General features: G+C 46.3%; 10 protein-coding genes across 17 annotated transcripts; 6 read left to right on the top strand and 4 right to left on the bottom strand.

Annotated features, from left to right (window-relative positions):
- Positions 1–60: 60 nt before the first annotated feature.
- Positions 61–9,519, bottom strand: LOC108025114 (uncharacterized). 4 transcript variants are annotated; one of them, XM_044094393.2, is made up of 3 exons: positions 9,455–9,519; positions 747–1,013; positions 61–668 (listed from the first exon to the last, which is right to left on the bottom strand). In XM_044094393.2, the coding sequence occupies exons 2-3, from the start codon at positions 871–873 to the stop codon at positions 256–258; spliced, it is 540 nt and encodes a 179-aa protein (XP_043950328.1). In that variant the 5' UTR covers positions 874–1,013; positions 9,455–9,519; the 3' UTR covers positions 61–255. The 4 variants fall into 4 exon arrangements, with proteins under 4 accessions (XP_043950328.1, XP_016950868.1, XP_043950326.1 ...); XM_017095379.3 differs by lacking the exon at positions 9,455–9,519 and adding an exon at positions 1,594–1,882; XM_044094391.2 differs by lacking the exon at positions 9,455–9,519 and adding an exon at positions 1,690–1,882.
- On the top strand, positions 2,426–3,537 carry LOC108025077 (serine protease 3-like). The gene is made up of 2 exons (XM_017095335.3): positions 2,426–2,861; positions 2,917–3,537. The coding sequence occupies exons 1-2, from the start codon at positions 2,602–2,604 to the stop codon at positions 3,470–3,472; spliced, it is 816 nt and encodes a 271-aa protein (XP_016950824.1). The 5' UTR covers positions 2,426–2,601; the 3' UTR covers positions 3,473–3,537.
- On the top strand, positions 3,796–4,763 carry LOC108025086 (serine protease 3). The gene is made up of 2 exons (XM_017095346.1): positions 3,796–4,064; positions 4,120–4,763. The coding sequence occupies exons 1-2, from the start codon at positions 3,796–3,798 to the stop codon at positions 4,673–4,675; spliced, it is 825 nt and encodes a 274-aa protein (XP_016950835.1). The 3' UTR covers positions 4,676–4,763.
- Positions 5,527–6,402, top strand: LOC108025513 (serine protease 1-like). Its single transcript, XM_017096034.3, has one exon. The coding sequence runs from the start codon at positions 5,544–5,546 to the stop codon at positions 6,342–6,344; it is 801 nt and encodes a 266-aa protein (XP_016951523.1). The 5' UTR covers positions 5,527–5,543; the 3' UTR covers positions 6,345–6,402.
- LOC108025042 (serine protease 1-like) lies at positions 7,129–8,004 on the bottom strand. The gene has a single exon (XM_017095298.3). The coding sequence runs from the start codon at positions 7,985–7,987 to the stop codon at positions 7,187–7,189; it is 801 nt and encodes a 266-aa protein (XP_016950787.1). The 5' UTR covers positions 7,988–8,004; the 3' UTR covers positions 7,129–7,186.
- A 500-nt stretch (positions 9,520–10,019) lies between the features above and the next one.
- LOC108025326 (transient receptor potential protein) lies at positions 10,020–15,915 on the top strand. The gene is made up of 14 exons (XM_017095752.3): positions 10,020–10,357; positions 10,416–10,653; positions 10,710–10,852; positions 11,444–11,645; positions 11,726–11,902; positions 11,981–12,215; positions 12,273–12,571; positions 12,632–12,999; positions 13,059–13,416; positions 13,766–13,985; positions 14,201–14,366; positions 14,430–14,590; positions 14,677–14,831; positions 14,887–15,915. The coding sequence occupies exons 1-14, from the start codon at positions 10,209–10,211 to the stop codon at positions 15,829–15,831; spliced, it is 3,816 nt and encodes a 1,271-aa protein (XP_016951241.1). The 5' UTR covers positions 10,020–10,208; the 3' UTR covers positions 15,832–15,915.
- Positions 15,916–16,083: 168 nt separating this feature from the next.
- Positions 16,084–17,460, top strand: LOC108025327 (cardio acceleratory peptide 2b). Its single transcript, XM_017095753.3, has 3 exons — positions 16,084–16,248; positions 16,809–16,970; positions 17,036–17,460. The coding sequence occupies exons 1-3, from the start codon at positions 16,185–16,187 to the stop codon at positions 17,263–17,265; spliced, it is 456 nt and encodes a 151-aa protein (XP_016951242.3). The 5' UTR covers positions 16,084–16,184; the 3' UTR covers positions 17,266–17,460.
- Positions 17,461–17,533: 73 nt separating this feature from the next.
- LOC108025328 (uncharacterized) lies at positions 17,534–22,479 on the bottom strand. Of its 5 annotated transcripts, none has more exons than XM_050888703.1 (9): positions 22,182–22,479; positions 21,257–21,441; positions 20,994–21,202; positions 20,285–20,911; positions 19,908–20,068; positions 19,650–19,851; positions 18,439–19,580; positions 18,050–18,254; positions 17,534–17,924 (listed from the first exon to the last, which is right to left on the bottom strand). In XM_050888703.1, the coding sequence occupies exons 1-9, from the start codon at positions 22,315–22,317 to the stop codon at positions 17,627–17,629; spliced, it is 3,165 nt and encodes a 1,054-aa protein (XP_050744660.1). In that variant the 5' UTR covers positions 22,318–22,479; the 3' UTR covers positions 17,534–17,626. The 5 variants fall into 5 exon arrangements, 4 of the variants coding, with proteins under 4 accessions (XP_050744660.1, XP_016951243.1, XP_050744661.1 ...); XM_017095754.3 differs by having other exon boundaries at positions 18,562–19,580; XM_050888704.1 differs by having other exon boundaries at positions 19,908–20,065.
- A 1,726-nt stretch (positions 22,480–24,205) lies between these two features.
- On the bottom strand, positions 24,206–25,420 carry LOC108025122 (uncharacterized). Its single transcript, XM_017095388.3, has 3 exons — positions 25,336–25,420; positions 24,549–24,676; positions 24,206–24,491 (listed from the first exon to the last, which is right to left on the bottom strand). The coding sequence occupies exons 1-3, from the start codon at positions 25,351–25,353 to the stop codon at positions 24,266–24,268; spliced, it is 372 nt and encodes a 123-aa protein (XP_016950877.1). The 5' UTR covers positions 25,354–25,420; the 3' UTR covers positions 24,206–24,265.
- A 1,865-nt stretch (positions 25,421–27,285) lies between these two features.
- Positions 27,286–27,817, top strand: LOC108025015 (uncharacterized). Its single transcript, XM_017095271.3, has 2 exons — positions 27,286–27,472; positions 27,524–27,817. Exons 1-2 carry the CDS (start codon positions 27,286–27,288, stop codon positions 27,811–27,813), a joined length of 477 nt encoding a protein of 158 aa, XP_016950760.1. The 3' UTR covers positions 27,814–27,817.
- The last annotated feature ends 9 nt before the right edge of the window (positions 27,818–27,826 follow it).

Raw genomic sequence — 27,826 nt, 5'->3', positions numbered from 1 at the left:
CTACTACTTTTGCAATAGTAACTTAATAATGAACTGTAATAACTAAATAAATATTTTTTCGAAAAGTTATTAACCACACATTTATTAATAGCCTTTCTTTTAATGCTGACACGTATAAAAAGTTCTGTAAATTACAAAAGTTATCTTCTAGTTAGCTGGAAACACACACATTGAGCACACCTAAAAGCACATACATAAGTGATAAGTTCTGAACGTTGGCCCACTAAACCGTAAATCCCGTCTAGAATCCCGCACCTAGAGCTGGCTGTTGGCCAGGTGATTGTCGATGACCCCCTGGATGATGCGCATGCACTGGCGCTGCCTGGCCACCGTATTGTCGATCAGCTGCTCCGTGAACTGGCTGGCCGCTATGTTCGTGTTGGGTGGGATGTCCTGCGTGCAGGAGATGTACTTGTTGAAGATCTCCGTGTTCAGCGAGGTGGCCAGGTAGCGCTCCGTCTCCTCCAGCTGCTGCAGCTTGTCCAGGTCCTGGGCGGAGGCCAGCAGCTTGCCCTTGGCCTTCTGGTACGTTTGCAGCTCCTGCAGGCTGGCATACTCGGCGCTATTCAGCTTCACGGACCTCTCGGCGTCCACATCCTTTAGCACGCCCTTTGTCATCTGGCGTATGTGGTACTTGCGCTCGGCCACGAAATTGCCCAGCAAGTATCCTGCCGAAACAAGTGCGACTCGTTAGCGAATGTCCTGTGGTTGCAGGCAGTGCATCCGCATCCTCTGGATCCACTCACCTGTTATCAGCATGAAGAAGGCAATCGTTAGGACCAGGGAGGCACAAGTGCGCTTGGACACGTACTCGCGGAACTCGCGGGAGCTGTTGGCCCGCACCGCCGTCTCGTAGCTGAGTACCTGGTGCATCCTGAGGGCTCTCTGGGGGATTATAATCTAGGGTCCTCTGGCCTGACCTAATCACTTCGAGCCGATCGAATGTGTTTTTTAGCGCTGCCTTGGAACATCTTGTTTTCCTTTGTTGTACTTTTGGTGGCAGTTAGCGTCACCTGTTTGATAAGATACTATATAATTGAATTAATCATATAAAAACCTATCAAGTACAATATGTACATTTTTTATCTGGGAACCTATGCCCTTAGTTTTTTATACCATTACAATCTATTTCAACCCATAACGTTGAAAAAAATCGAAGTCGAGAGTTGTATATGTTTAAGTGATCCTAACCAAAATATACCTTTATCAATACCGCACTTTTTAATATTTTTATTCACACATAGGTTATATAACATTATATACTATAATAATTACTATAAACAAAACATTGGATTTTATATGTTTGTTTAATATATTTAAATTATACTGTTGTGAAACTAAGATAGGATAATAATATTTCATGATCATTTCCTATATAGATCTTATCTTTATTATGAATCCAAAAAGTTCACTGGGTTTCGAACGATTTCATATATATGTATTTATAACACCTCTTGCCCCTATTAGCCAGGAATCAGTTTAGTAAATATCCCGAACTTCTAGTTCCGCATTCCACGATGTCATTACTCCCAGCGAAAGGACCTGGCGTGATGATGCCGCTGATGGGGCAGGAGCGTGACTTAATAGCCCCACCTTAAAAGGCAATCGCGAGTCCTGTTGTTATGGGCAGCGTGCACGGCAAACAACACAATCCTTTAAAGCACTTCTTCGAGCAGGCAGGCTATATACCGTGTATCCTCTTTGTACTTCCAGGATATTGTACACATGCATTAAATTAATTAATGACTGCACTTTGTTTTTTGTTGGAATCGAGTTGAATACCATGTACGCGCGCTAAACGTTTAATTGTATTATCAATTGTTCGTAATGTTCGTGGGAGGTCCTGCGCGTTATCCTTCGCGAGGATGAAGGTCTGAATGCCTGGACGCCGAGTCGGGAACTGACTCACGCTTCGCTGGGGGTCGGCTTTAATAGCTCGCCGTTCCGTGTGGTGAGTTTCCTGCCCCGAGATGTTGCACATTTCGACGGGGCAGCGCGGGTGCGGCGGCCAAGGGGCAGCACGGAGAATGCAAACATCAACATTCCCAATAGAATCTTAATGAGTGCTCTAGTCCACCCACTCCGCCTGAGGCTTTCCTCAGAACTTGTATCGGGTTTCACACACCAGCGTCGCCCTGTAGGAGCGGCTGCACTGCACCGGAGTTCCGAAACTGGACTTCCCTTTTGATTGCCATAATCGTATTTTCTTCTCTGTCCGCCCAGTTCCCATTGTACTTCAAGGATATCGCATGACCCTCGAGGAAATTTCTGTGTCGGGGGTTTAACTGGGTTCCTGGGCTTTCTGGCCGTTCAATAGGAAATGAAAATATTTGCTAAATATCTATCAAGCATGCTTGTAGTATTTTCCATTCAACTTCTATTCTAATCACTAATCAGCTTTTGTTATTTTGGTTTGTAAGTACATCTCAACTCAACCTATCAGTCATTCAGTCAAAGTACTAACTTGGTGATATAAATCAAAATTATTTATTGATACAATCAAGTTTGAATCTAATCAAGCTCTTTGAATTTGCATTGATTATGAGTTCACCTAGGCTATATAAAACTATGACCACCATAGCAGGATTTTAGTGTGTCAGAATGAAGGCAGTGGTACTCCTATTGGCAGCCCTAGGGCTCTGCAGTGGTTTCACTGTACCGAACAAGATTGTCCACCCACGGGATCTGAAGGTCGAGCACCACAGCATCGAGGGTCGTATCACCAACGGCAACGAGGCGACCGAGGGTCAGGTGCCCTACATCGTGGGAGTCAGCCTGAACAGCAACGGGAACTGGTGGTGGTGCGGGGGATCCATCATCGGAAGCACTTGGGTGCTGACAGCCGCCCACTGCACCGCTAAGTAGGTGAAAGTGGTAAATAAGACCCACCATTGGTATATATTCGTATCTCCTCAGTGCCGACGAAGCCTCACTGTACTACGGTGCCGTTAACTACAACGAACCCGCCTTCCGGCACACCGTCAGCAGCGACAACTTCATCAGATACCCGGGCTACGTTGGCAACGACCACGACTTGGCCCTGATCCGGACTCCCCGCGTGGACTTCAACAGCCTGGTCAACAAGATCGAGCTGCCCAGCCTGAACGACCGCTACAACTCCTACGAGAACAGCTGGGCCCAGGCCTCCGGCTGGGGAGCCATCTACGATGGCAGCAACGTGGTGGAGGATCTGCGAGTGGTGGACGTCCGGGTGATCTCCGTTTCGGACTGCCAGGCCTACTATGGCACTGAGACGGCCACCGACAACGTCATCTGCGTGGACACTCCGGATGGCAAGTCCACCTGCCAGGGCGACTCCGGCGGTCCTCTGGTCACCAAGGAGGGTGACAAGCTCATCGGAGTTACCTCCTTTGGGTCCATTTATGGCTGCCAGTCTGGAGCCCCGGCTGGTTTCACCCGAGTGACCAACTACCTTGAGTGGATCAAGGAGGAGACCGGCATTTCCTATTAAGAGCTGGCATGTGCCATCTAATGAATAAAATATTTTATAATATTTGAATAAACTAGATCATTTTACATTTGTATCTATTAGTCTACAATCTTGCCCAATCTGAATACTGTAAATTTACAAGTAGGCACTTAATCTGTAGTATTTTCATTTAAATAATAATCTTGGCAAACACTTAGCTAAAGTATCTGGCAGTATAAATCAAAAAGTCGCTGAGGTAGGGGCACATGCGAGATAAGATTTGGCTCTTAAAGCTTACATTGATAATGTTTTTGGCTAGGCTATATAATAATCGGACCACCAATGGAGCGGTTTAGTCTTCAAAAATGAGGGGTCTTACACTCTTGTCGCTTGTGCTCTTCCTCGGGGTCTGTAGCGCCCTCAGGTTTTCCCACTCGGCCATCCACCCGCGGGATCTTCAGATTCAGCATGGGTGGAGCATCGAGGGTCGCATCACCAACGGAAATCAGGCGACCGAGGGTCAGGTGCCCTACATCGTGGGAGTCAGCCTGAACAGCAACGGAAACTGGTGGTGGTGCGGTGGATCCATAATTGGACACACCTGGGTGCTGACTGCGGCGCACTGTACCGCTGGGTGGGTTTTAAAAGTGGAATATCAAAGAATCCGTTAATATATGATGTCTCTTCAGTGCTGATGAAGCCTCACTGTACTACGGTGCCATTAACTACAACGAACCCGCCTTCCGACACACCGTCAGCAAGGAGAACTTTATCAGATACCCCCACTACGTCGGACTCGACCACGATCTGGCCCTGATCCGGACTCCCCATGTGGATTTCTACAGCCTGGTCAACAAGATCGAGCTGCCCAGCCTGGACGATCGCTACAATTCCTATGAGAACAGCTGGGTTCAGGCCTCCGGCTGGGGAGCCATCTACGATGGCAGCAACGTGGTCGAGGACTTGCGGGTGGTGGACCTGAAGGTGATCTCTGTGGCCGAGTGCCAGGCCTACTACGGCACGGAGACCGCCTCCGAGAACACCATCTGTGTGGAGACTCCCGACGGAAAGGCCACCTGCCAGGGCGACTCTGGCGGTCCTCTGGTCACCAAGGAGGGGGACAAGCTCATCGGAATCACCTCGTTTGTCTCCAACTACGGCTGCCAGGTTGGAGGACCTGCTGGCTTCACCAGGGTCACCAAGTACCTGGAGTGGATCAAGGAGGAGACTGGCATCTATTATTAAATGCCTGAAAGGAGTTGCTTTCTTGGTTAACTTCTTTCTTTACGAAATCAGTTGCTGTATTTTTAAATAAACAGATTTACTCTTTCAATTGTAGTGTGTTTTGGTTTATCAATAAAATAAAAGAAATATATAGCCTGATATATATTCCAATAATACTCGTAGGACGGTTTCCAATATACGGAACCTTTTTAAAGGAATTAGTCTTTTTTTTAATTTACAAGTATTTGTTTATCTGAAATAGTCTGTATTCTGGAATTTACTTTCATTTACTTAATAACTTTTAAATAAAATTGTTAATGAAATTTAAGGAACAGTTACATTTCATGCATTACTTTTTTAGGATAACTTTTTTAGGATAACTTTTTTAGTATAACTTTTTTAGGATAACTTTATAACATAGGATTCTGGTTTGACCTCGGATCATGCTTATGAAGGCTTTCCTAGCATACGATTTAAAGCAAATGCTAATATTACTGGCAAAAAATGAACTGGAGGTTTTCCATCACGAGAGGTTTCTTATCAACAGGGGCTTCCTATCATATATATGTTCTAAATGTAAAGATCCTTTGAAATTGTTTATCTTCTTAGTACTACCTTCAAATATTATTGACACCCCATAAAACGAGTTGCAAATTAGGCACACGTCACGCCACTTCAAATGTGGGCCATAATTTTTACAAAGAAGGCACTTGCGCTTAACTTATCAGGCGAAGAGAATGGACACGATGATAACTTGGTCTAAATTTACAGCCCTCGAGTTTTACATACCGGTAGTAGGGCTCTTGGAAGGTGAGATAAGACCCGCGCTTCTTTTGTATAAAAAGGCTGCGACTCCTAGACCCCTCATAAGTTGTACGACTTGATCAAGATGAAACTGTTCGTATTCCTGGCCTTGGCCGTGGCCGCGGCTTCGGCTGTGCCCGCTCCCGCCCAGAAGCTGACCCCGGTGCCCATGAAGGACATCCAGGGTCGCATCACCAACGGCTACCCGGCCTACGAGGGCAAGGTGCCCTACATCGTCGGCCTGAGCTTCAGCGGCAACGGCGGCAACTGGTGGTGCGGAGGCTCCATCATCGGCCACACCTGGGTCCTGACCGCCGCCCACTGCACCAACAACGCCAACGGCGTGACCATCAACTACGGAGCCAGCATCCGCACCCAGCCCCAGTACACCCACTGGGTGGGCAGTGGCGACATCATCCAGCACCACCACTACAACAGCGGCAACCTGCACAACGACATCTCCCTGATCCGCACCCCGCACGTGGACTTCTGGAGCCTGGTCAACAAGGTGGACGTGCCCAGCAAGAACGACCGCTACCAGGACTACGCCAACTGGTGGGCCGTGGCCTCCGGCTGGGGCGGCACCTACGACGGCAGCCCACTCCCCGACTGGCTCCAGAGCGTGGACGTCCAGATCATGTCCCACAGCGACTGCAGCCGCTACTGGTCCCTCCACGACAACATGATCTGCATCAACACCAACGGCGGCAAGTCCACCTGCGGAGGCGACTCCGGCGGCCCCCTGGTCACGCACGAGGGCAACCGCCTGGTCGGAGTGACCTCCTTCGGCTCCGCCAGCGGCTGCCAGTCCGGCTACCCCGCCGTCTTCACCCGCGTCACCGGGTACCTCGACTGGATCAGCGACAACACCGGCATCTCCAACTAAGCGGCTGATGGTTCTCCCAGTTTCATCTGGGTCTTCAATAAACGATGTAGCACATGAAGCAATGGGTGTTTTCTTTTGACCTTTGGTGGGTTGTGGTTTTCCATTTTACCGGTTATAAAACAATGGTTGTCCAAATTGCCTACAAATATCTCCGATATAAAAGCATCAAAATTATTTACCTTATTTTTGGAAATAAAATAAATAAATAAAATATCTTTTTCTTAACTTTCTGTTTGGTTGTGGATTAATTTCTGTAGTTTTTTTTGTTGAATCTCGCAGTTAACGCTTCTTTAGTTATAATTTCCTTTAAAGATCCAGTCACATAATTCTTCTTTAATCGACGGAAGCCTTCTACCCAGCATTTTCATTTTCCATATGAGTTTTCATACTCTTTTTTTCTGCAGACCTTCAAGTCTAGAATGTTATGGTAATATACTATTTTCTCTGAAAATGGTGGTTTCTTAATATTTCCTAAATATCCATTGCACGCACTCACGGTCCTGCTTGAGTCTTCAGAAGTATCTCTGGTATTCAACATTTTTTGCATTGCAAATATGGAGGTTAAGTGGGTTTAAGCCACATGGTCCCTCCATCCAATACGATATGTTGAACTACCTCTCTCCCAGTTCAAAAACTTTCTGAATCTTTTAATATTTTATTATGTTTTCATATAAGCTCAGAAAAGTCCCGTTCCTTAAGGAACTTCATTTTCTGAGGATAATCTAACTGATACCCAATATGCTGAACCACAACCCACAAGGGTCAAAGAGAAAACACCCATTGCTTCATGTGCTACATCGTTTATTGAAGACCCAGATGAAACTGGGAGAACCATCAGCCGCTTAGTTGGAGATGCCGGTGTTGTCGCTGATCCAGTCGAGGTACCCGGTGACGCGGGTGAAGACGGCGGGGTAGCCGGACTGGCAGCCGCTGGCGGAGCCGAAGGAGGTCACTCCGACCAGGCGGTTGCCCTCGTGCGTGACCAGGGGGCCGCCGGAGTCGCCTCCGCAGGTGGACTTGCCGCCGTTGGTGTTGATGCAGATCATGTTGTCGTGGAGGGACCAGTAGCGGCTGCAGTCGCTGTGGGACATGATCTGGACGTCCACGCTCTGGAGCCAGTCGGGGAGTGGGCTGCCGTCGTAGGTGCCGCCCCAGCCGGAGGCCACGGCCCACCAGTTGGCGTAGTCCTGGTAGCGGTCGTTCTTGCTGGGCACGTCCACCTTGTTGACCAGGCTCCAGAAGTCCACGTGCGGTGTGCGGATCAGGGAGATGTCGTTGTGCAGGTTGCCGCTGTTGTAGTGGTGGTGCTGGATGATGTCGCCACTGCCCACCCAGTGGGTGTACTGGGGCTGGGTGCGGATGCTGGCTCCGTAGTTGATGGTCACGCCGTTGGCGTTGTTGGTGCAGTGGGCGGCGGTCAGGACCCAGGTGTGGCCGATGATGGAGCCTCCGCACCACCAGTTGCCGCCGTTGCCGCTGAAGCTCAGGCCGACGATGTAGGGCACCTTGCCCTCGTAGGCCGGGTAGCCGTTGGTGATGCGACCCTGGATGTCCTTCATGGGCACCGGGGTCAGCTTCTGGGCGGGAGCGGGCACAGCCGAAGCCGCGGCCACGGCCAAGGCCAGGAATACGAACAGTTTCATCTTGATCAAGTCGTACAACTTATGAGGGGTCTAGGAATCGCAGCCTTTTTATACAAAAGAAGCTCGGGTCTTATCTCACTTATGAATGTAAAACTCGAGGGCTGTAAATTCACTTCGTTTTTTGCAAGTGCCTCAAACTTAAACGTAAACAATAATAAAAAACAAAGAGCTGAACTAATCAGTTTCTTCAGTGATTCGACGATTCAGTTGACAATATAATAAATTTGGTTTTTATTCATGAAAACCATTATCTGAGGAAGTACATTTAATTTACACAGCCTGCCAGCCTGAACTATCTTATCTGAATTCGATTTTTTATTATCATTTAGATTAGCTTTGAGTTATATTACAGGCACATAGATTCCCATAAAAGATAGATTTCAGGCCACAATCTTGACGTTTCCGTTGTGGAGACAGTGAAAGTGCAACCTGCTACGTAGAATCCAGGCAAAATGAGCTCTTTCCCTTTTTTCTCGTGCCGCAGAGAAAATTGTGCACATAACTCACGAGGGCTCTTGAAAGGCTAAATAAGGCAGGAGTTCTGTTGGAGGCCAATGTATCATTGAGTGCAGCAGCATGATGCACTGCGAGAAATAATGATGCCATTATTTTAGGTGTATAAATGATATTAGCAGAATGCCATCGCACGTACCTTCAGTTATGCCCACTAATTAATTTGCCCTTAATGAGTTTCCATTCGCAGCTGTGGCTTTAATTTCGAAATTCCAGGCAACTTCCTTCCCTCCGAGAAATGTGAGCAGGGTGCATTGGCCCCGCTGGAAGCCCCGTACAAACTTGAACACGTACGTTGATGCCATGCCCATTCCCATTCCCCGCTCCATTCCGCCCGGAGCCCCATTGAACCCCTTTTCCACCTTTCGAACACACATCCATCTCAAAGGAGGCTCCTTGGAAGTGGGCTTGCTCCTTTGGATTTGACTTTGCCTGTGCCTTTGCCTGGCATTTAACTCCAAGTGCATTGACATACAAAAAGCCTTCAGCACTGAAGGTTCAAGATGTTCGGCTGCCAAGGACGAGCTGGAATCTCCCAGTTGGGTTCCCCCATGTCCCTTGTCCCGCTTGGATTAATCAATATTAATCAATCACAAAGTCAGATTCACTGACCCAGTGGCAAAAAGTTGGTTTAAAACCATCTCATTTCTGTAGAACCCGACTGTAAAGTACAAGTGTGGTGTGTTTTGAGGGTTCTGTTGGATAGCCAGGAGCTTAAAAGCTGCCTTTTCGCTAGTTTTACGGACTGTTAACGCAGAACAGCCTGATTTAGAAATAGCTTTCTGATAATGTGGGTTTTATTTCTACTTGTTTATAATTATGTGCTAATTCAGACATAGTAGTATGATTTGGTATGATTTTTTGTTAAGCTTTAGTCAAGATCATAAACAGTCTTTTGAGGCCAGAAAATGTTAGTTCTTTAATCAATATTAGCAAAATAACCTGCTTACTTACATTTTAAAACACAAATAGATATATAAATACGTAATACGAGTGCCACAATCTTAAGGATTTCAAACACTCTGTGCCAAAAAGTATGCAATTAAATTCAAGTTTAATTCTTTGCAGCATACTTTTAAACACTTTCACATATTTTTTAAAGGTTTAGCACTCCTTTTTTTTAATCGAATTCCGAAGGTGTAACAAGAATTACAAATCAATCAGAACAATCAGAATATTTATATCACTTTACACTTTGCTTGGAAGCCCATTGCAGACTATGGATTTTCAGGCATCAAAGCGGTTAGCGCCCTTTGCTAGGGCTTCGAAAATCGAAAATAATGCGCTGCTCACTCATCACGTGCCCTGCAGCTAAAAAATAGACCATAAATTCCGCAGCTAAAATCGCTCAAATCGGTTGCTGCCTCCGAAATGCAGCCCCACAACTACCAAATGGTGGTCAAACGGGCCCATTGACTTGGGCGCTCCCCCAACACATTGACCGAGTTTTAGCCGAGTTTAGGCACTAATGTAATTAGTGGAATATAGCGACTAGTGGCTGCCACTTCTGCTCAGTGCAACGCGGCTAATTGGAGACTAAACATCGTCACGATGGAACACTAAAGGATACAGTGCGCGAAAGGATTAAGTGCAGGTCTCCTCTCGCAGGAGCAGGGATATACCAATATCCTTTTCCTAACATATGTGTGTGTGAAATGTGAAGTGACCGAGTGGCTCAGAGCTCACATAGATATAAATCGGTGGCAAAATGGGTAGCAACACGGAATCGGATGCCGAAAAGGCTCTGGGCTCGCGCCTGGACTACGATCTGATGATGGCCGAGGAGTATATCCTCAGTGATGTGGAGAAGAATTTCATATTGGCCTGCGAGCGTGGTGATCTGCCGGGTGTTAAGAAGTGAGGGTTTCGGTTTTTGCTAATTGGTTCCTGAGTTATGAACGGATTATCCTTGAAGGATTCTCGAGGAGTACCAGGGCACGGACAAGTTCAACATCAACTGCACGGACCCCATGAACCGCTCCGCCCTAATTTCCGCCATCGAGAACGAGAACTTCGACCTGATGGTGATCCTGCTGGAGAACAACATCGAGGTGGGCGACGCCCTGCTCCATGCCATTTCCGAGGAGTATGTGGAGGCCGTGGAGGAGCTGCTGCAGTGGGAGGAGACGAACCACAAGGAGGGCCAGCCCTACGTAGGTTACATCCATCCTTATGATGGGCCGGGGACTTATTTCTGATCCTTTGGCAGAGCTGGGAGGCGGTGGACCGCTCCAAGTCCACCTTCACCGTGGACATCACGCCCCTCATCCTGGCCGCCCACCGCAATAACTACGAGATACTCAAAATCCTCCTGGATCGCGGGGCCACGCTGCCCATGCCGCACGACGTCAAGTGAGTAGCGATGTCCTTTTTGGAGATGTAGTGGCTGTGGATGCGGTGAGCCTCCTCGTCCTTCGGGAGGCACGTTCCATTGTTTGCCCAACGGGCAACCCACTCATGTAGCACGTCGCTGAGAACTTCTAATTATACCTAATTGTGGGTAAATTAGGGTGGACAATTCATACAGGGTGTGGAGATGCTTGGGGGAAGGGAATGTAATTTTAGTAATGCGATTATTTGAATGTCCTTGAAAAAGGGCTTATACTGACTCCAAAATCGAAGAGTTCTTTTAGTGTCCTTCTTAATTTCGTTTTTTTTGTTTTATTTATAATTAGCTTTAAAAAATAATATCCTTTAAGGACACCTGGTTATATAAATTAGGTAAATGTATAATAATTATAAGTTTTATAGAAAAGTGGAAGTCTTTGGATCCACCTCCGCTAAATGTATAGCTTTACAGTTTCGAAAAATTTGGTCAGAATGTCCTTTGAACCACCAACCTTTGGTTTCTTGCTTTGAGATCGTTTATCTTTGGATATTCCTTTTAAAATAAGCAAAGTATTAAAGGACATTCGAAATATAAAATATTTTCATTTTTTCCAGGTGCGGCTGCGATGAGTGTGTGACCTCCCAGACGACGGACTCCCTGCGCCACTCGCAGTCGAGGATCAACGCCTACAGGGCGCTCTCGGCCAGCTCGCTGATAGCACTCAGCTCCCGGGACCCTGTACTGACCGCCTTCCAACTGTCCTGGGAACTGAAGCGCCTGCAGGCGATGGAATCGGAGTTCCGTGCCGAGTACACGGTACGCCAGTTGTGCTATACTCGCATTACCCAATGTAAGCGCTGCGAATGCGAATGCCTTTGTTTGTGTTTGCCCAACAGGAGATGCGTCAGATGGTGCAGGACTTCGGCACCTCGCTTCTGGACCACGCACGCACATCCATGGAGCTCGAGGTGATGCTCAACTTCAACCACGAGCCGTCCCACGAAATCTGGTGCCTTGGCCAGCGACAGACCTTGGAGCGATTGAAGCTGGCCATTCGATATAAGCAGAAGACGGTGGGTTTGGGTTAATAACTAATAGTTCTATAAGTTAAGTTCTTAAGACCAATAAAACCCTGTAAAATCCCCCGATAGTTTGTGGCCCATCCGAATGTCCAGCAGTTGTTGGCCGCCATTTGGTACGATGGTCTGCCGGGATTTCGGCGCAAGCAGGCCTCCCAGCAGCTGATGGATGTGATCAAGCTGGGCTGCAGCTTCCCCATCTATAGTATGAAGTACATCCTGGCCCCGGACTCCGAGGGGGCCAAGTTCATGCGCAAGCCCTTTGTCAAGTTCATCACGCACTCCTGCTCCTACATGTTCTTCTTGAGTGGGTAAAGTCCGGATCATCACCAAACTCCCCCTGTAAATACTCCTCCATCCGCAGTGCTTTTGGGTGCCGCCTCCCTGAGGGTGGTGCAAATCACCTTTGAACTCCTGGCCTTTCCCTGGATGCTGACCATGCTGGAGGACTGGCGCAAGCACGAACGGGGTTCCCTGCCAGGACCCATCGAACTGGCCATCATCACCTACATAATGGCTCTTATATTTGAGGAACTGAAGTCCCTGTACTCGGATGGCCTCTTTGAATACATCATGGATCTTTGGAACATAGTGGACTACATATCGAATATGTTCTACGTGACGTGGATTCTTTGTAGAGCCACCGCTTGGGTGATAGTTCATGTGAGTTGGGATTGTTACTGAATAACTAGGAGATAATACATCTATGGGTACTTCTTTCAGCGTGATCTCTGGTTCCGGGGCATAGATCCGTACTTCCCCCGTGAGCACTGGCATCCCTTTGACCCCATGCTTTTGTCGGAGGGCGCCTTTGCCGCCGGAATGGTGTTCTCCTATCTGAAGCTGGTCCATATCTTCTCTATCAATCCCCATTTGGGTCCCTTGCAAGTGTCACTGGGTCGCATGATAATCGATATTATAAAGTTCTTCTTCATCTACACACTGGTGTTGTTTGCCTTCGGTTGTGGTCTCAATCAATTGCTTTGGTACTATGCCGAACTCGAGAAGAACAAGTGCTACCACCTGCACCCCGATGTGGCTGACTTTGATGACCAGGAGAAGGCCTGTACCATCTGGCGGAGATTTTCCAAGTGGGTGTAATAGTATTATCACATTATATATTATTCTTAAATTTCATCCTCTTTTTCAGCTTATTTGAAACTTCGCAATCCCTTTTCTGGGCCTCCTTTGGCCTGGTGGACCTGGTCTCCTTCGATCTGGCGGGCATCAAGAGCTTCACCCGCTTCTGGGCCCTCCTGATGTTCGGCTCCTACTCGGTCATCAACATCATTGTGCTGCTCAACATGCTCATTGCCATGATGTCCAACTCGTATCAAATCATCTCGGAGAGGGCCGACACCGAGTGGAAGTTCGCCCGCTCCCAGCTGTGGATGAGCTACTTCGAGGATGGCGGCACCATTCCACCGCCGTTCAACCTCTGTCCCAATATGAAGATGCTGAAGAAGACGCTGGGGCGAAAGCGACCCTCGCGCACCAAGAGCTTCATGGTAAGATGAACTGGAAGAAATTGGAAAATGCAAAATGGGCTTTAAATTTAAGAGAGATTTCTCAAAACACAAATATCCCTTTACTAAAATTTCTCTGAACAGTAAAAGTAACATCTGAACTTTTTGCTCAGAACTCTTTAAAGCTAGATACAATTTTATGAACGCCGGCATTTTTCCCAGTTTAACCACCTCTCAGTGAGAGGCGGGACAATCAATACAAATCTTTGGCAAAATCATTTTCAATCAAGCCCATGCAGCGCTGGCTGTGCGTCAAAGAGGAGGCCAATACATCCTTTTCCGTGTCCTTCCACCCCGTTTTGAACTTCCTCTCTTTTCCAACTCCGACCAGCGCAAATCCCTGGAACGGGCACAGACCCTGCATGACAAAGTGATGAAGCTGCTGGTCAGGCGGTACATTACGGCGGAGCAGAGGCGGCGGGACGATTACGGCATTACCGAGGATGACATCATTGAGGTGCGCCAGGACATCAGCTCCTTGCGATTCGAGCTACTGGAGATTTTCACGAACAACAGTTGGGATGTTCCGGACATTGAGAAGAAGTCGCAGGGTAAGGCAAGAATGTCCTTATCAATGATGGCAGCTTGAACTTGCCAAAGATAGAAGTTATGGCCCATCAAATCATAATGAATTTATTTTACAAATATCTCTGTATTTTGTAAAGAACCTTTTCAAAGGATAGTAGCTACTCTTTTCAAGATATAATATCTTAGAAATTAAATTATTTTCCCTAACATTTTTATTTAATTACTGACAACCTTTAAGGAGTTGCCCGAACCACCAAGGGCAAGGTAATGGAACGTCGCATTCTGAAGGACTTCCAGATAGGTTTTGTGGAGAATCTGAAGCAGGAAATGAGCGAAAGTGAGAGCGGAAGAGATATCTTCTCGTCCCTGGCCAAGGTCATTGGCCGAAAGAAGACTCAGAAGGGGTTGGTCTTATTTATTAAATACGGTTCCTTAGATACAATCTAAAATAATTTATTCTGTTGCAGAGACAAGGACTGGAATGCCATTGCGAGAAAGAACACTTTTGCTTCCGATCCCATTGGCTCGAAGCGATCCTCCATGCAGCGTCATAGCCAACGAAGTCTGAGGAGAAAGATCATCGAGCAGGCCAATGAGGGTCTGCAGATGAACCAGAACCAGTTGATTGGTAAGTAAAGATTCTTGAGAACTCGTTAACTAACTCCTTCGCAAAGAGATATTTATGATATATGACCCACCTCTAATCCCTTCCAGAATTCAATCCCAATCTGGGTGATGTGACTCGGGCAACGAGAGTGGCCTACGTCAAGTTCATGCGAAAGAAGATGGCTGCCGATGAGGTCTCCATAGCCGATGAGGAAGGTGCTCCGAATGGCGAGGCGCAGAAGAAGCCTCTGGATGCCGCTGGGGTATTTTAAACTTATATTTCTTCCTATGTAAATGCTATATCTCAACGCATTGCAGTCCAAAAAATCCATAACCAGTGGCGGAGGTGGAGGAGGAGCCTCCATGTTAGCGGCAGCTGCTCTGCGAGCCTCAGTCAAGAATGTGGATGAAAAGTCGGGAGACAGCGACAAGGACAAGAAACCTGCTGGCACTGCTAGCCAACCAGGTGAGGTGAAGAAGCCAGGTGATGATAAGGACAAGCAACAGCCTCCCAAGGACTCCAAGCCGCCACCAGGAGGCGCGAAACCCGGTGACCAGAAACCACCTCCAGCAGCAGGTGCTCCAAAGCCCCAGGCAGCCGGAAGCCAAACCAAGCCAACGGACCAGCAAAAGAAGGATGCTCCGGCTCCGCCAACCAAACCCGGAGACACGAAGCCCTCGGCTCCCAAATCTGGAGAGCCTGCAAAACCCGAGGCAGCTGCCAAGAAAGAGGACTCCTCCAAGAGCGAGCCCAGCAAGCCGGGAGCCACCAATGGAGCAGCCAAAAGTGCAGCTCCCTCAGCTCCTTCGGATGCCAAGCCGGATTCCAAGCTGAAAACCGGCGCTGCTGGAGCTCCAGAGGGCACTAAGGCCACCAATGGAGACAAGAAGCCGAGTGACTCCAAAGCGGGAGAGGATGCCAAGGACAAGAAGCCGGGTGACGATAAGGATAAGAAACCGGGAGACGACAAGGATAAGAAGCCTTCCGACGACAAAGACAAGAAACCTGCCGACAATAAGGACAAGAAACCGGGTGACGACAAGGATAAGAAGCCAGGCGACGACAAGGATAAGAAACCAGGAGACGACAAGGATAAGAAGCCGGGTGACGACAAGGACAAGAAACCAGCCGATGACAAGGACAAGAAGCCAGGAGCAGCTCCTCTGAAGCCAGCCATCAAAGTGGGCCAAAGCAGTGCGGCAGCTGGCGGAGAACGGGGCAAATCCACGGTCACAGGCCGCATGATCTCCGGCTGGCTTTAAACTCCAGTTTCACCCATTTGGATAGCAGTTATATTAGGCTAAGATCCCCTGTTTGTCTGAACAATAAACGAACCTCAAACATAAGTATCTAGTAGATGCTATCTACACATGTTGCCAGGGCCACCTGTTGCTAGCAACATCTGATTTGCATGCCAGCAACATTCATCAGCCGCCCCGTGGGTCTAATGGCAATTCATTTGCCTGCCATCCTTCTCTCGGTTTTCCTGGCCTATAAAAGACCGCGGACCTGGACCAGCAGCATCAGACATCCAGTGACCGTTCTAGAAAGAACATCTGACCGAAAAACATATTTCTCCAGCCTGGTGCCTCGTTTTAAAAAGTCTTTTGCAAACATGAAGTCAATGTTGGTCAACGCGGTCTTAGTGATTTTCCTAGTCGCAGAATTCAGCGCAGCAGGTGAGTGTGAAAGCCTTCTCCGGGGAATATTACAGGAGTACCTCCCAACTAGTCTACCAAAAAGATTTCAAACCAATTGCTTTCAAAAGTGAGAAACTTTCAAAATGTTTTTAATGATTTTCAAACATATTTTACAGCACCTTTAAAAGAAAAAGGTAAACCAATAAGATTCAGATATAATTTTTCTTCACCTTTAAAATATTTTTGCATATAACATGACATTTTTTTAATCGTAAAGGCATGAAAATTGAGTTACCTTTCTAAATTTTTTACAACTTTCTTAAAAATCTTTAAATGGAATAGGTCGATTATATCAAATCTAACTGCTGAAATAATTGAAGCGACAATAGTGATGAATTTAGCAACTTAAAATTAATATTCCTATATAGTATTCCTGTTTCTAACACTTGTAAAAAAATGCTAGAGGTAATTTTACTCAATTTAATGGACCACAAGTAGCCTGCTTATAAAGACCGCCAAGTCGCTTCAGTTGTCATAGCGGTTAGGCCCGACATGGCATCCCAAGCACATAATTTACAAACCACAAACACTCCATTCAGAGATGGACCACGACAAGAACCGCCGAGGTGCCAACATGGGTCTCTATGCCTTCCCGCGCGTCGGCCGCGGAGATCCCAGTCTGGCCACCAGTCTGCGCGACGGCTTGGAAGCTGGGGTGCTCGACGGCATTTACGGCGATGCCTCCCAGGAGGATTATAATGGTAAGTCGTTGCGGCCGGATAACTAATTGGCCCTAACGCCCGCGGGGACGTATCTGCCATTGCAGAGGCCGACTTCCAGAAGAGGGCCACTGGTCTGGTGGCCTACCCCCGCGTGGGCCGCGGAGACGCCGAGCTGCGGAAGTGGGCCCATCTGCTGGCCCTGCAGCAGGTGCTGGACAAGCGCACGGGACCCAGTGCCTCCTCGGGATTGTGGTTCGGCCCCCGCCTCGGCAAGCGCAGTGTGGACGCCAAGTCCTTCGAGGACCCCAACAAGGGACAGAAGGAGTTCAACTAAGCCCACACACTCCCTGCAGATGACTAATGAACTGATGATGGAAGGCACCTCCTTTTGACACTCTCCATGTCGTGAACTCACCTTTTTGTACATCAAAGAGAACGCTTCTAATTGAATATTGTAACGGGTATACAGCAAATATGTTTTTCGGTCAAATATATTACGAACTAAGGGCTGGTGAGAGCTTGTAATTAATGTCTTTGTGTGTTGTCCTTGCCATTTCAATATGTAAATACAATAAAATTCATAACATAGCCTGCACAATGCGTTCCGAGTATTAAGAAAAGTTTATTCTACATGAATTGCAAACATTTTTGGTACACATATGCCATGACAAAGTTAAGATCATTAAGTACGGGATCTACTCGTGCTGTTGCTTGAACTTGCGCAGCTCGGATTGTATGGCCTCGATAAGGGGCGCAGTTCCCGAAGAGCCTCCAGTGGGATTGGACGGATCCAATCTGTTCTCCCTCCTCTGAGTGGGACCAGCACTCACGGGTCGGTTTAGGGTGGAATGGGAGCTATACATGCTGCCCCCTCCCCAGGCACTATAAGTCGGGGATGGTGGTTGCGTGGAGTGCGCCGACTTGGAGGTCTTCTCCGGCTGGGCTGTTGCCGGGCGTTCAGCAATGGTTTGGGGCCCTCCCGAAGGATGAAAGCTGGGAAAGAAAAGGATTAGTATAAGACATCATATAGTCTTTATAAAACATCATCTTTTCATGCTATATTATCTTATCATATATCTTTATATGATATCACACCATATTATATCATCGTTTCTCACCTGGGCAACCCCGCCGACGAGCCCCTGTGCTCCCTCTTCGTAGCCCTCCTGTTGTTCGTGAAATTCTGGGTGGGCAAGGGCATGGGTATGTCGTCTTGGCTGGAGTACATCTGCAGGGCTCCCTCCAAGAGCCCCTCGTAGTGATTTCGAATCGCCGACGGATTGTGCAGCGGACTGGGATTGTAGTCCGCATAGTCGAGGGCCTCTGGGGAAGATCGATTGGAGAAGTTGAGTACGATATAGGGGGACTGACATTACCAGGTTGAAGAGGGTGTGACTACGTTGTTAGTTGGCTACGGTTTGGTTATCGGGATGTTATCAGGATGTCGGGATTTGTGGTGCAAGCAATAACAATAACAAAATCAACGACTACAGGTTGTCCTACTAACGCGACTTGGCCCCAAATCGAACGTCGCCATTGTCATCGTCCTCGTCCTCGTCCTCGTCGTCATCGTTATTATTATTACTGTTACGGTTAGTTTTATTCTTTGGGGTTTCTCCTCCCGGCTCACCCTGCGACTGCTTCTTCTTGTGCCGCTCCCAGACCACGGGACCCACCACGCCCGGATCCGGATTGTCGCTGTGCGAGGCGGAACGCACGTTCCTAACGGACGACGGCGGTGCCTTGGGGCTGGGAAAGCTGGCGATGGTGGCTATGGTGGTGTCCTTGCTGCCCTGCGACTTGTGGGACCTCAGGGATCTCGTGGAGTTGTGCGGTGCCACTGCATTCACGTTGTCGTAGTAGGTGACGAAGACGGGATCGAGCACTCGGTTAAGCGGTTCCGGGTGAGTACTCTTGGGGAACGCCCTCACAGAAGCCATCGACAGGAAGGATCCCACACTGGCCGTGTCGGACTTGTCAGACGGTTGCAGATTCCTCATCATCTCCTTGTTAATGGCCTCGGCGGAAACGCCTCGCCCGGTTTTCTGGGTCAGCAACTTGTTCCGATGGTAGTTGTTGTGGGGGTTGAAGGCCTCGTTCCTCTGAAAGTTCTCGTAACTCCGACGCATGACCTCCGGGGAATCCTCCGCGGAGGAGTGTCCAGCCAGGGACCCCTGGACAGGACTCGTCTCCAGGGAACCCACGCGGTTCTCGTTCAGATAGCGCCTCCTTGATTTGTGCCGCATCTTGTCGCCCTTCTTCTCGGACACCACCGATGTGTAGACCGTTTCCTCGTGGCCCTCGGCTCGATCGTACTGATGACGCCTCTTATGGGCATCAAACAAACGGGCTGCCTTGTCGTCCAGAATCCTTTGGACATCGGCACTCGGCGGATTGATGGGGCAGTAGACCGACGAGTCGGAAGTGTTGTCCGTGGAGGAGGATATGGAATCGCGACGGGATCGGGCTTGGGTCTCCTGCGGCGGAGCTGGAAAGCTGATGCGAGGCTCCCGTTCGTAGGAGAAGTTACGCACACCCGCCGACTCCCTGGAGTGCGAGTGTCCTGGACTGGGTTCTCCTTCGGCCCTCTCACTGGTCGTGGGTCGCATGGATTGACCCTCGGAGAGAAGTTCGTTGCGGGAGGAGTTTCTGCAGGGGATAAAGGGAAATTTAAATCTCAGAGAAATCTAATAATAATGAAAAAAGAATCTATCTTACCTGTTGACTGCACTTAGTTCCCTTTGCCGGGAACGCGTTCTTCCCAGAAGTAAGACTGCCACAAGGAGCAACATCAGCAGGAGAATGGCCAAGGAGCTAATGACCACCAAAGCCACATTGTTTTTCACCGAGTTGAAGAACCCAGCCTGTCCACTCCGAGGAACGGGTGCCAAAGCAGTGGCTGTGGGCTCCCTTATGTAGGCTATATAAATAAGTAAAGTATGTTAATCGATTTTAGGGTGAAATAACTAAACTCACGCTCTGATTTCATGTAGACAGCCTGTCCAAATGTCTTGACCGCCTCGAATTCGCTGACCAGCTCCATGTCCTTGGCTGCTGTGGTGGCCAAAACAGGTCGACCATTCACCAAAACCGTGTATATCAACTCGGTTTGGTTGGCTATGGGACGATCATTGCTGCTAATAATTGTTTTAAACGAAAAATATGTTTATGGATCAGATTAAAATTCATAAATAAATAAGTTGAAACACAGGGCTAAATAAATTACAAAAAGCAGTCCAATAATGCCCGTTCCTATCCAAATCCCCATCATGAAATTGATATTTTTGCGAGTGCACTTTATGGGTTAATCAAACTCCCAATACAATAACAAGTTCGGCGGGCCAGGCACTTACAATTTGAGGTTGACGTAGTTGTGCTCCTCCATGGCACCGAAGCCGTTGGTGTTGGTGCTCCACTTCTGCACATCCGCCTCGCTAATTTGCGTTAGGTTGTGTATGACAACTCTGACGTGCTCGTCCCTATAGAGCGACTGGGTCTGGGGCTGGGATCGGGGTGGTTCCATCCCCATTTCCATCCCCCGCTGCCGCTGTTGTTGTTGCTGCACCGGCGGTTGCTTAGTCAACAAGGCTTCGTGCACTTCCCGCAACTTTTCCGATTTCCCATTCTGCTGTATGAGCTCCCAGGGGATCAGAGTAACGTATGCCCCATAATCCATCGACTCTGTGCTGGTCGAGGTGGTGACCCCCATCGGAGGGGGCTCCTCGGACTGCTGCTGCTGGTCCTCCTCCTCCGAGTTGCTGGCCCACTCGGTGTCTTCGCCCAGTCTCCTCACATTCTTGATGTAGTGCTCCTCGTCCTCCTGCATGTCCAGTATTTCCACATCATCTGCGGGTGATCCCGTCGTGGTTTCAGGTCTTGTTGGCGGGGTTAGGGACTTCCTACGGTCTCGAGGTGCCGCCGGAGGGTTAGCCCCTCCCATTTGCTGAGCTCCATTTATTCCCAGATGACGCGTTTGCTGCCTGTTGTTTAGGGTTATTATCCATAGGAAAGTGATAAGTTAAATCCCTAACATAAGAACCCACAATATTTAGTTATTTTCACCTGGTAAAAGCCAGGCGGTAGAGCCGTGCCAGCTTCTCCTCCAAACTGGGGTTATCCTTGGCGGTATAGAAGCCCGACATGACCGTCAGCAGCCAGTATCTTCGATCCGTGGCGGAGTAGTTCAGGGGAGGCATTCCCGGACCACCCATATCCCAAGTGCCGCCGCCATCGTCGGGCTTACAGTCCAGGCAAATGGGTATGTCGATTTCCTAGAAGCCAATCCTTAAGATCTTATCTACAGCTGAACCCCTACTGCAACTCACATTATTTCCATCCACATAGATGGTGGCCACCACGGTTTCGGTCTTGAAAACCGTATCCTTGCCCTTGGTAATGCCCGTGTGCACCTTCTTCAGGAAATCCGGAGGGCCGTCGCCCGAGCCAGTCCAAAAAAAGTCTTCCAAGTGTATTTCGTCCTTAACTTCGGGATAGTCATCATCGGCGTTGTCTGGAAATGTCATGGTGGCATAATAACTACAGCAGTTTCTTGAACTTTCACCCCGTTTCCATAGAAAGTAAACAATGCTGCTTGGCCAAAAATGCTGCCTGTACATAAGGACTTTTTATAAAGCTATTTTAATTTATATAGTGTATCTAATATATAAACCCTGTGAAAAGTTGCTGAATCAAGGTGCCTCAATCATTTATCAGTTGTTATTTACCCAATTTATTGGTTTTTGATTTGTTACCCCTTATTTGGTCACAGGCTTTCGAGTTTGTTTGATCAATTGCGCTAATGGCAACATATTTTCCACATTGCAGTAAAACCGCAGCACTTATGCTCTTGGTGGGTTCTGCTGAATGCACTCTATATGGCTAACGAACCCCTCTCCCTATAGACAACAAAGCATTACTTATCGATTAGCACTTTCGTTACCGAAAACCCAAAGACAGGAACTTGACAATCTGCTTGCGTGCTGGCCCCCGCAATTAACCGAACACCTGGCTTGATTTGGCAGCTCGAATCACCTGGGTCAGACCTCTCTTTACCTTTCGGTTTTCGCAATTAACTCATATTGATTGTCCCAAATTTTTGCTTTCATGTTTTTGTGGTAATGCTCTCGGCCAGAAGTGCGTAGAGCGTTAAAGGTCAAAATACGTGCACCCCTGGGTACTGGGCGTAGGGGAACCCTAGAGCCCCTAGATGATGTAGAACAAAACCACTTCCCCGCTGGATGCTCAACTCACCGTGACTTAATTGTATAAGCGGCTGGCCAAGCGGCGGCTTTTGCGTGGCCTGGCAGCTTTGTTGGATGACCAAGAGTAAAGATACAAGCAGAATCGTGGGATTTGCTTTCATTTTCACTGGATTATTCATGGGCATTATGGTCACTTTCGGGGGTTTTCACTTCGCACCGCATTTCCCTTTGCCACGAGCTAGAGATTCACTTGCGATGGGGGAAATGTTCTACTCATAGATGATGGGCGATGAAAAGCCGATTCGGCACCGTCGAACGTCAACCGGGAACTAAACGCTCCATTGTAATCCAAACATTCTGGGGGGCTATATCTGACTATACGCTGGTGCGGACGGCCGACATTGTTACAACCCGCTCTCTGTTTGGGCCGCTTTATGCCTGGTCAGTTACCTGGGTTACCTCAGTCGGGGTTTCAGAGGCAACAGGCATACATCGGAAAAGCGCGCCAACACAAAAACCTCCCGCCTTCCGTCAACAGAGAAGAGCTTTATGGAAAGTCTGACTTTTTCTGACAACTTTTCATGGCTTTTGGCAGCATTGGTAACAAAAATATACCATGTAGAAACATTTAATCGTGGTTCTAGACTTGGTTTATAAAAGCTATACTAAATCAATACCAAAGCTGCTTAGTATGATAATAAATTTTGAAAAAAACAATATAACGACATATATATTTAAGTATTATTTATTTATAATTATATTGGTGAAAGAGTTTTCGTAGGTGTCCTAAATATAAATTCGATTTAAAATACAATTTATTAAAGTTTATGTAGCTAATAGGTGACCAGCGCAATAAGCCAAAATAACTTTTATAATTGAATAATAATAACAATATTTCATTCAATATTTATTATTTAAAGTCTCGTATCTAAGGTCTATCTAAAAGTATAACCCATAAAAGAATACTGTGAAAAGCTTTGAAACAACCTTCATAACATTACATGAAAATTAGCTTTAAAAGCATAAAGTTATCAATGTGGTAAAAGCTTGATTAATTGATAATAATTAGCAAGTTTTAAGCAACAAAACCTTACTAATAAATTAAGTACCAGCATTAATTTTGTTCACATAAACATATCTTGTTATTCGTCTCCTAATAATTCGCAATGGTAATGGGTGGATGATTAATGAGTCACTGACTTAAGGTGTCATTTTGGTCTGCGAAGTGTGGAAGAAAGGGCCTTGATATTACTAATCAAATACTCGTGCACAGAAATGACAAATTAATTATAATTATTAAGTAATTGAAAAATGTTTCCTCAAGTAATAAATCCGATTGCCCAACGACTTCTGTGGAAAACGTCGCGCGGCCTTCGTCTTAATACCTGAGTTATTGTCTTCATACCAACACCCGACCAGTAAACAATTGATTAATTAATGGTAATCATGGGGATGTACTGAGTAACTTGCCACCTACATTTTTGGGTAAACTTGTTTCCGAGCCAAATACGTCACACAATGGGACAAGGTTATCTATGTAGGCTTACCAAAAACCCCCGAAAAATACATAATTAGTACGAAAGACCATTCATCATCTTGGGAAACAAGTTTGTTGGTCTAAATGCTTCCAGGAAAGAGTCTAATTCTTGGTGCTTCTTTGTTGTTATCTGGATTCTGAATTTAGAACTTAATTATACCTTTGCTATGAATTAAGGCTGTCAAAGCTGGCCATAATTTTGAGCTGTAGGCGCTTATTAACTTGCGGCTCTCAGCTGACTCGTCTTCGCACAAAAGATACATGTATTGAAGTTTGGCGAAACACCAAGCGAATGTATTTGTCAATGCCTGCAAGATTCTTGAAACTAGTTTCGGGTGCCAGGTCCATCATGAGTGTAGAATGCGCTAATTTGTCGGGCGTAAAGTCTTTTTAAAGGTCAAAACCATTACGCAACAGCAAACTCGTCTATCCAGAGCTAGTCGAATCCAATGATATTGAAACAAGTAAACTTGATCTTGGTCCGAAGGCGAGTGGAAATTCTCAAGAGATTAGCAGACGCTCGACCAAACAACCAGTTTCGGCGGTAGAAAATATATTTTTTAAATCTTTGTTTACAATTCTAATCTATGAGAGACTTAACCAGCGGCGGACTTCAGGGCTCCAGGGCTCAGTTTGCGGTTCTTGATTTGGTAGCGCGCCTTGTAACCATTCTTGTCGGCGGTGTACATGGTGACCGTATCGGTATCAGTCTTCTCATCGTACGTGGAGTAGGTTCCCATGACCACCAGCTCCTCCTTGTCGGTTCCTGGGTTCATGATGACACCCACTTCCTCGCGTTTGCTTCCATTCGGGTCGTCAATGCTGCAATTTTATTATATATTAGACTCTCATCTTTGAGGAACACTGGGGAAAACGTACTTGAAGCGATAGCCCTCCTTGGTGGGAGCGGAGTTGTAAAAATCTTTCACAACCGTAGGAAGGACGGAATCCAAAAGTCCAGCCGAGCAGTTGGCTGCCATGATGGCCACCAGGGCAGTGCAGAGTAGCTATAGGGAGATAATAAATCAGAATTAGAATCAACTTTTAAAATAATTTCAAATGCAATTATGGTATTTTTTACACAGAGATTTTCACAAAGTACCTGTCTTAGTGTCAACTATACAAAATAAATAATATTTTAACGTATACTACATAGTATTATATCATTTATCATTCTTGGTAATTTTCCATTTTATTTTTTATGTTCTTATCTTCAGAAACCACATTAAATCCTACTTTAGAGGATTCCAATTTTATTTTAAATCTGTGTTCCTTAAACTGTTAGGTTTATCTTCAAAGCCATTACACTTTTATCCGTTGAACTTTTTTTTGATAACGAGATATATAAAACTAGTTTTTGAGCTCATTTGCGTATCTAATAAAAAAACCACAAATTTCTAATTTTTGCAATTTACTTGCGAATCGTAACGGCTTTGAGTCGGGCTATTAGCACAGCTGCATCAATATCAGTATCAATATCTTGTGGGCATTGACGGCCTCTGTTTGGATTATTCACACACTTCACATGCCAATGTAATTGTAATTGGCGCCCCTTGTGTTGCTCTGAAGTCGTAGGTCTCGGGCGAGGGTTCCGCATGGGGATTGGAAATCGTATTCGCATTCGGATGCGGATTCTGATCGGGTTCCGCCCTGGGCAGCTGCTTACCAATTTCGCTGAGGCCATGTTGATGCGCGCTGAAGTCACGGAGCTATACTAAAGCATGCGAAGCGCGCCCCTAATATATAAAGTTAGGATCTGCATAGATCTTTCAAGCGCGCGTCGTCAGGCACTCACACAGCGGATAAGTCATATTTCTTTGCCTAGTAGCTGCCACTATTGAGTAAAACCGGTCGCTTCTCGATTCTCGAACGCAAATGCCGAATCAAAACGCCAACGCCTTACAGCCATTGTGTTTTGCCTTTTGGCAGATTGATTCGGACGAAGGAATCCAATTCTGTGGCGAAGGAACCCGATGCAGAGTCGACACATCTGCCCGGCACAGACGCATTTCACCATTCTCCCGATGTGCGAGGAACAGGTGCCCACCACTTCTCTATATCTCATCAAAATGCGGTTATCCTTGGTCTTCAAGCTGGCGAAACCAGTGATTTATAAAACGATATTTGCATATTTTTAGTTGCCAATTTAGAAAAAATTATTTGGAATGCTCGAAAACTAGTTTATTTTGGTTTATAGTCTCGCAGTGATTTCACTTTCTATAGGTGAAGCCCAAACTCTGCTGCGCATTCTCAACATTTGCTTTTTTCTTTGAGCGAATCAGGTTTTCTTCGGAAAAGGTTTTCGCGGTTTTTTACATGATTGTGCGATGAGATGAGTAATTAGTTGTAATTAACCATCGAAAATGTTTGTGTGCTGACTCACTCTGACACCATAAATCCTTTCTGGACTCTGCTGTGGCTGAATTTAGGTGTTCCTGGATGGCAATTAAATAATACTTAAATTCGGACCTGTTTTTTGTATCCATCAATCTAAACGTCAACTCTAGGTTCAACGCTCTAGACGCAGACACTTTAATTTGTAGTACCGAAAAAGCAATAAAGTACACCGATTTGCAGGAAAATATATTCTTAAATTTAATTATCTTAGGTAGAAACATTTCTAATCACAATTTGTAATTTTTTAATCTTCCTGTCGTCTTGGTATGAACCTTCAAAGAAGGAGACCTGAAAAGGAATATTCTAGCAACTGTTACCAAAAATCAATAGGTAAAGATAGAGATTTTTAAATATATTCATGACATGATATAAAAATGTTTTTTATTTCCAAAATGTTTGATTTCTTTTATTCCTTATAAGGCTTATCTTTCTTTGAAATAATTCTATCCAAACGATTATTTTAAGCTTGAATGCAAAGGCAAATTATCTTTGCCCAAAAGTATACTTCACAACACAGATTTAAAACCCTTTAACGAAGTCTTGGCTTACAATCGTTACCAATAGATAATTTATTTTAATAGAAGTACTTTTTATTTAATTAACCTTTTTGTAATGAGAGCTAGATATATCTCTTATTTGTACCTTATTTTATTTGCTAACAGCGCTTCTTTTCGATGCACATAGAAAATGACTTGATTGAATGACTTTGCAAACTTGTTTATATAGATTAAAATTGATCTTAAGTTGCACTTTTAACTTGCCAATTCAGTTTTATTACTGGATTAATGGTTACTTTAATAGAATCATTTAAATTATTTGTTAAATTTTTTATATATACGGACAAATTTTACTTAGCTTAATGACAAAAAGCAGACTTACACAACACTCTACACTCATTCTACTTCGGTAGAGGGCGCCAGTGAAAGTGTAGACAATTCTTAAATTACTTAATTTGCCGTGAAAACCATTTATAAAACTCCGGTTCGAAATAATAATACAGTGTTTATTTCAGTTTTTTAATTTAGTTCACTACATGCTGTATGACTTTTGCACCTTCCATTATACAGCCAAATGGTGTGCTATACCAAATTAAATGACCCTTTCAAAAGACTAATTAAATCGAGCAAAATGATATTACAATTTATTTATACGCGAGTGACAAAAAGAACCTGCTTGACTGCCTGGGGGACACTAGGTGATCTATATTAGAGGCATTAACATGGCTAAGTCCCATGCCATCCTGCTTGGTCTTCTGGCTATTATGGCCAGTTTAAGTGGTGCAATTGGATTGGATCAAGGACTCACACTCTCGGCTGCACAGAGCCAGGGTTGCCAATGCTCTGCGAAGATGTCCTGCAGCTGTTGCCAAAGCGTTTCGGTCAGCCTTATGCTCGAAACCAGTACTCGTAAGTAGCTCAGATATACTTACACCTACTTTAATGAACCATCCATTTCAGTTTGCCTCAGCTTGTCTATTGGTGCACCCAGTGGATCCATAAACTTGGGAGCTACCCTGGATGGAACTTCGGTGGGCGCGTTCTCCCTTAACCCCTTGACCCCGCCCACATACTGCGTGCCTGCGATCTCACTGGCTTCCCTGGACGTGTGCCTCAAAGTAAACATCGAGGTGAAGGGAGCCGCGGTCAAGGCCTGTCCCACCTTCTATACCAACTATAGCAGCAGCCAGGTCGCAGGATACGATTTTCCCTGCGTTCAAGTAGGGGTGAATGGTGTTGGCCTGGTCTGAAGCCTTATACCCC

Source organism: Drosophila biarmipes, chromosome 3R (assembly GCF_025231255.1).
Source record: "Drosophila biarmipes strain raj3 chromosome 3R, RU_DBia_V1.1, whole genome shotgun sequence".
Classification (NCBI taxonomy): domain Eukaryota; kingdom Metazoa; phylum Arthropoda; class Insecta; order Diptera; family Drosophilidae; genus Drosophila; species Drosophila biarmipes.
The sequence above is the reverse complement of the archived record's forward strand: the minus strand, read 5'-3'. Positions and strand labels throughout refer to the sequence as shown.

Coding starts and splice junctions, on each gene's coding strand:
- LOC108025114 (XM_044094393.2), bottom strand. CDS start 873: ATGCACCAGGTACTCAGCTACGAGACGGCGGTGCGGGCCAACAGCTCC. Junction 669..746: donor CTTCTTCATGCTGATAACAG/GTGAGTGGATCC, acceptor TTGTTTCGGCAG/GATACTTGCTGGGCAATTTC.
- LOC108025086 (XM_017095346.1), top strand. CDS start 3,796: ATGAGGGGTCTTACACTCTTGTCGCTTGTGCTCTTCCTCGGGGTCTGT. Junction 4,065..4,119: donor GCGGCGCACTGTACCGCTGG/GTGGGTTTTAAA, acceptor ATGTCTCTTCAG/TGCTGATGAAGCCTCACTGT.
- LOC108025042 (XM_017095298.3), bottom strand. CDS start 7,987: ATGAAACTGTTCGTATTCCTGGCCTTGGCCGTGGCCGCGGCTTCGGCT.
- LOC108025077 (XM_017095335.3), top strand. CDS start 2,602: ATGAAGGCAGTGGTACTCCTATTGGCAGCCCTAGGGCTCTGCAGTGGT. Junction 2,862..2,916: donor GCCGCCCACTGCACCGCTAA/GTAGGTGAAAGT, acceptor GTATCTCCTCAG/TGCCGACGAAGCCTCACTGT.
- LOC108025513 (XM_017096034.3), top strand. CDS start 5,544: ATGAAACTGTTCGTATTCCTGGCCTTGGCCGTGGCCGCGGCTTCGGCT.
- LOC108025015 (XM_017095271.3), top strand. CDS start 27,286: ATGGCTAAGTCCCATGCCATCCTGCTTGGTCTTCTGGCTATTATGGCC. Junction 27,473..27,523: donor TATGCTCGAAACCAGTACTC/GTAAGTAGCTCA, acceptor CATCCATTTCAG/TTTGCCTCAGCTTGTCTATT.
- LOC108025327 (XM_017095753.3), top strand. CDS start 16,185: ATGAAGTCAATGTTGGTCAACGCGGTCTTAGTGATTTTCCTAGTCGCA. Junction 16,249..16,808: donor CGCAGAATTCAGCGCAGCAG/GTGAGTGTGAAA, acceptor CACTCCATTCAG/AGATGGACCACGACAAGAAC. Junction 16,971..17,035: donor CTCCCAGGAGGATTATAATG/GTAAGTCGTTGC, acceptor CTGCCATTGCAG/AGGCCGACTTCCAGAAGAGG.
- LOC108025326 (XM_017095752.3), top strand. CDS start 10,209: ATGGGTAGCAACACGGAATCGGATGCCGAAAAGGCTCTGGGCTCGCGC. Junction 10,358..10,415: donor GATCTGCCGGGTGTTAAGAA/GTGAGGGTTTCG, acceptor TTATCCTTGAAG/GATTCTCGAGGAGTACCAGG. Junction 12,572..12,631: donor CCGCTTGGGTGATAGTTCAT/GTGAGTTGGGAT, acceptor TACTTCTTTCAG/CGTGATCTCTGGTTCCGGGG.
- LOC108025122 (XM_017095388.3), bottom strand. Junction 24,492..24,548: donor AAGGAGGGCTATCGCTTCAA/GTACGTTTTCCC, acceptor ATAAAATTGCAG/CATTGACGACCCGAATGGAA.
- LOC108025328 (XM_050888703.1), bottom strand. CDS start 22,317: ATGCCCATGAATAATCCAGTGAAAATGAAAGCAAATCCCACGATTCTG. Junction 21,203..21,256: donor TCTATGTGGATGGAAATAAT/GTGAGTTGCAGT, acceptor ATTGGCTTCTAG/GAAATCGACATACCCATTTG. Junction 19,852..19,907: donor TGTCTACATGAAATCAGAGC/GTGAGTTTAGTT, acceptor TTATTTATATAG/CCTACATAAGGGAGCCCACA.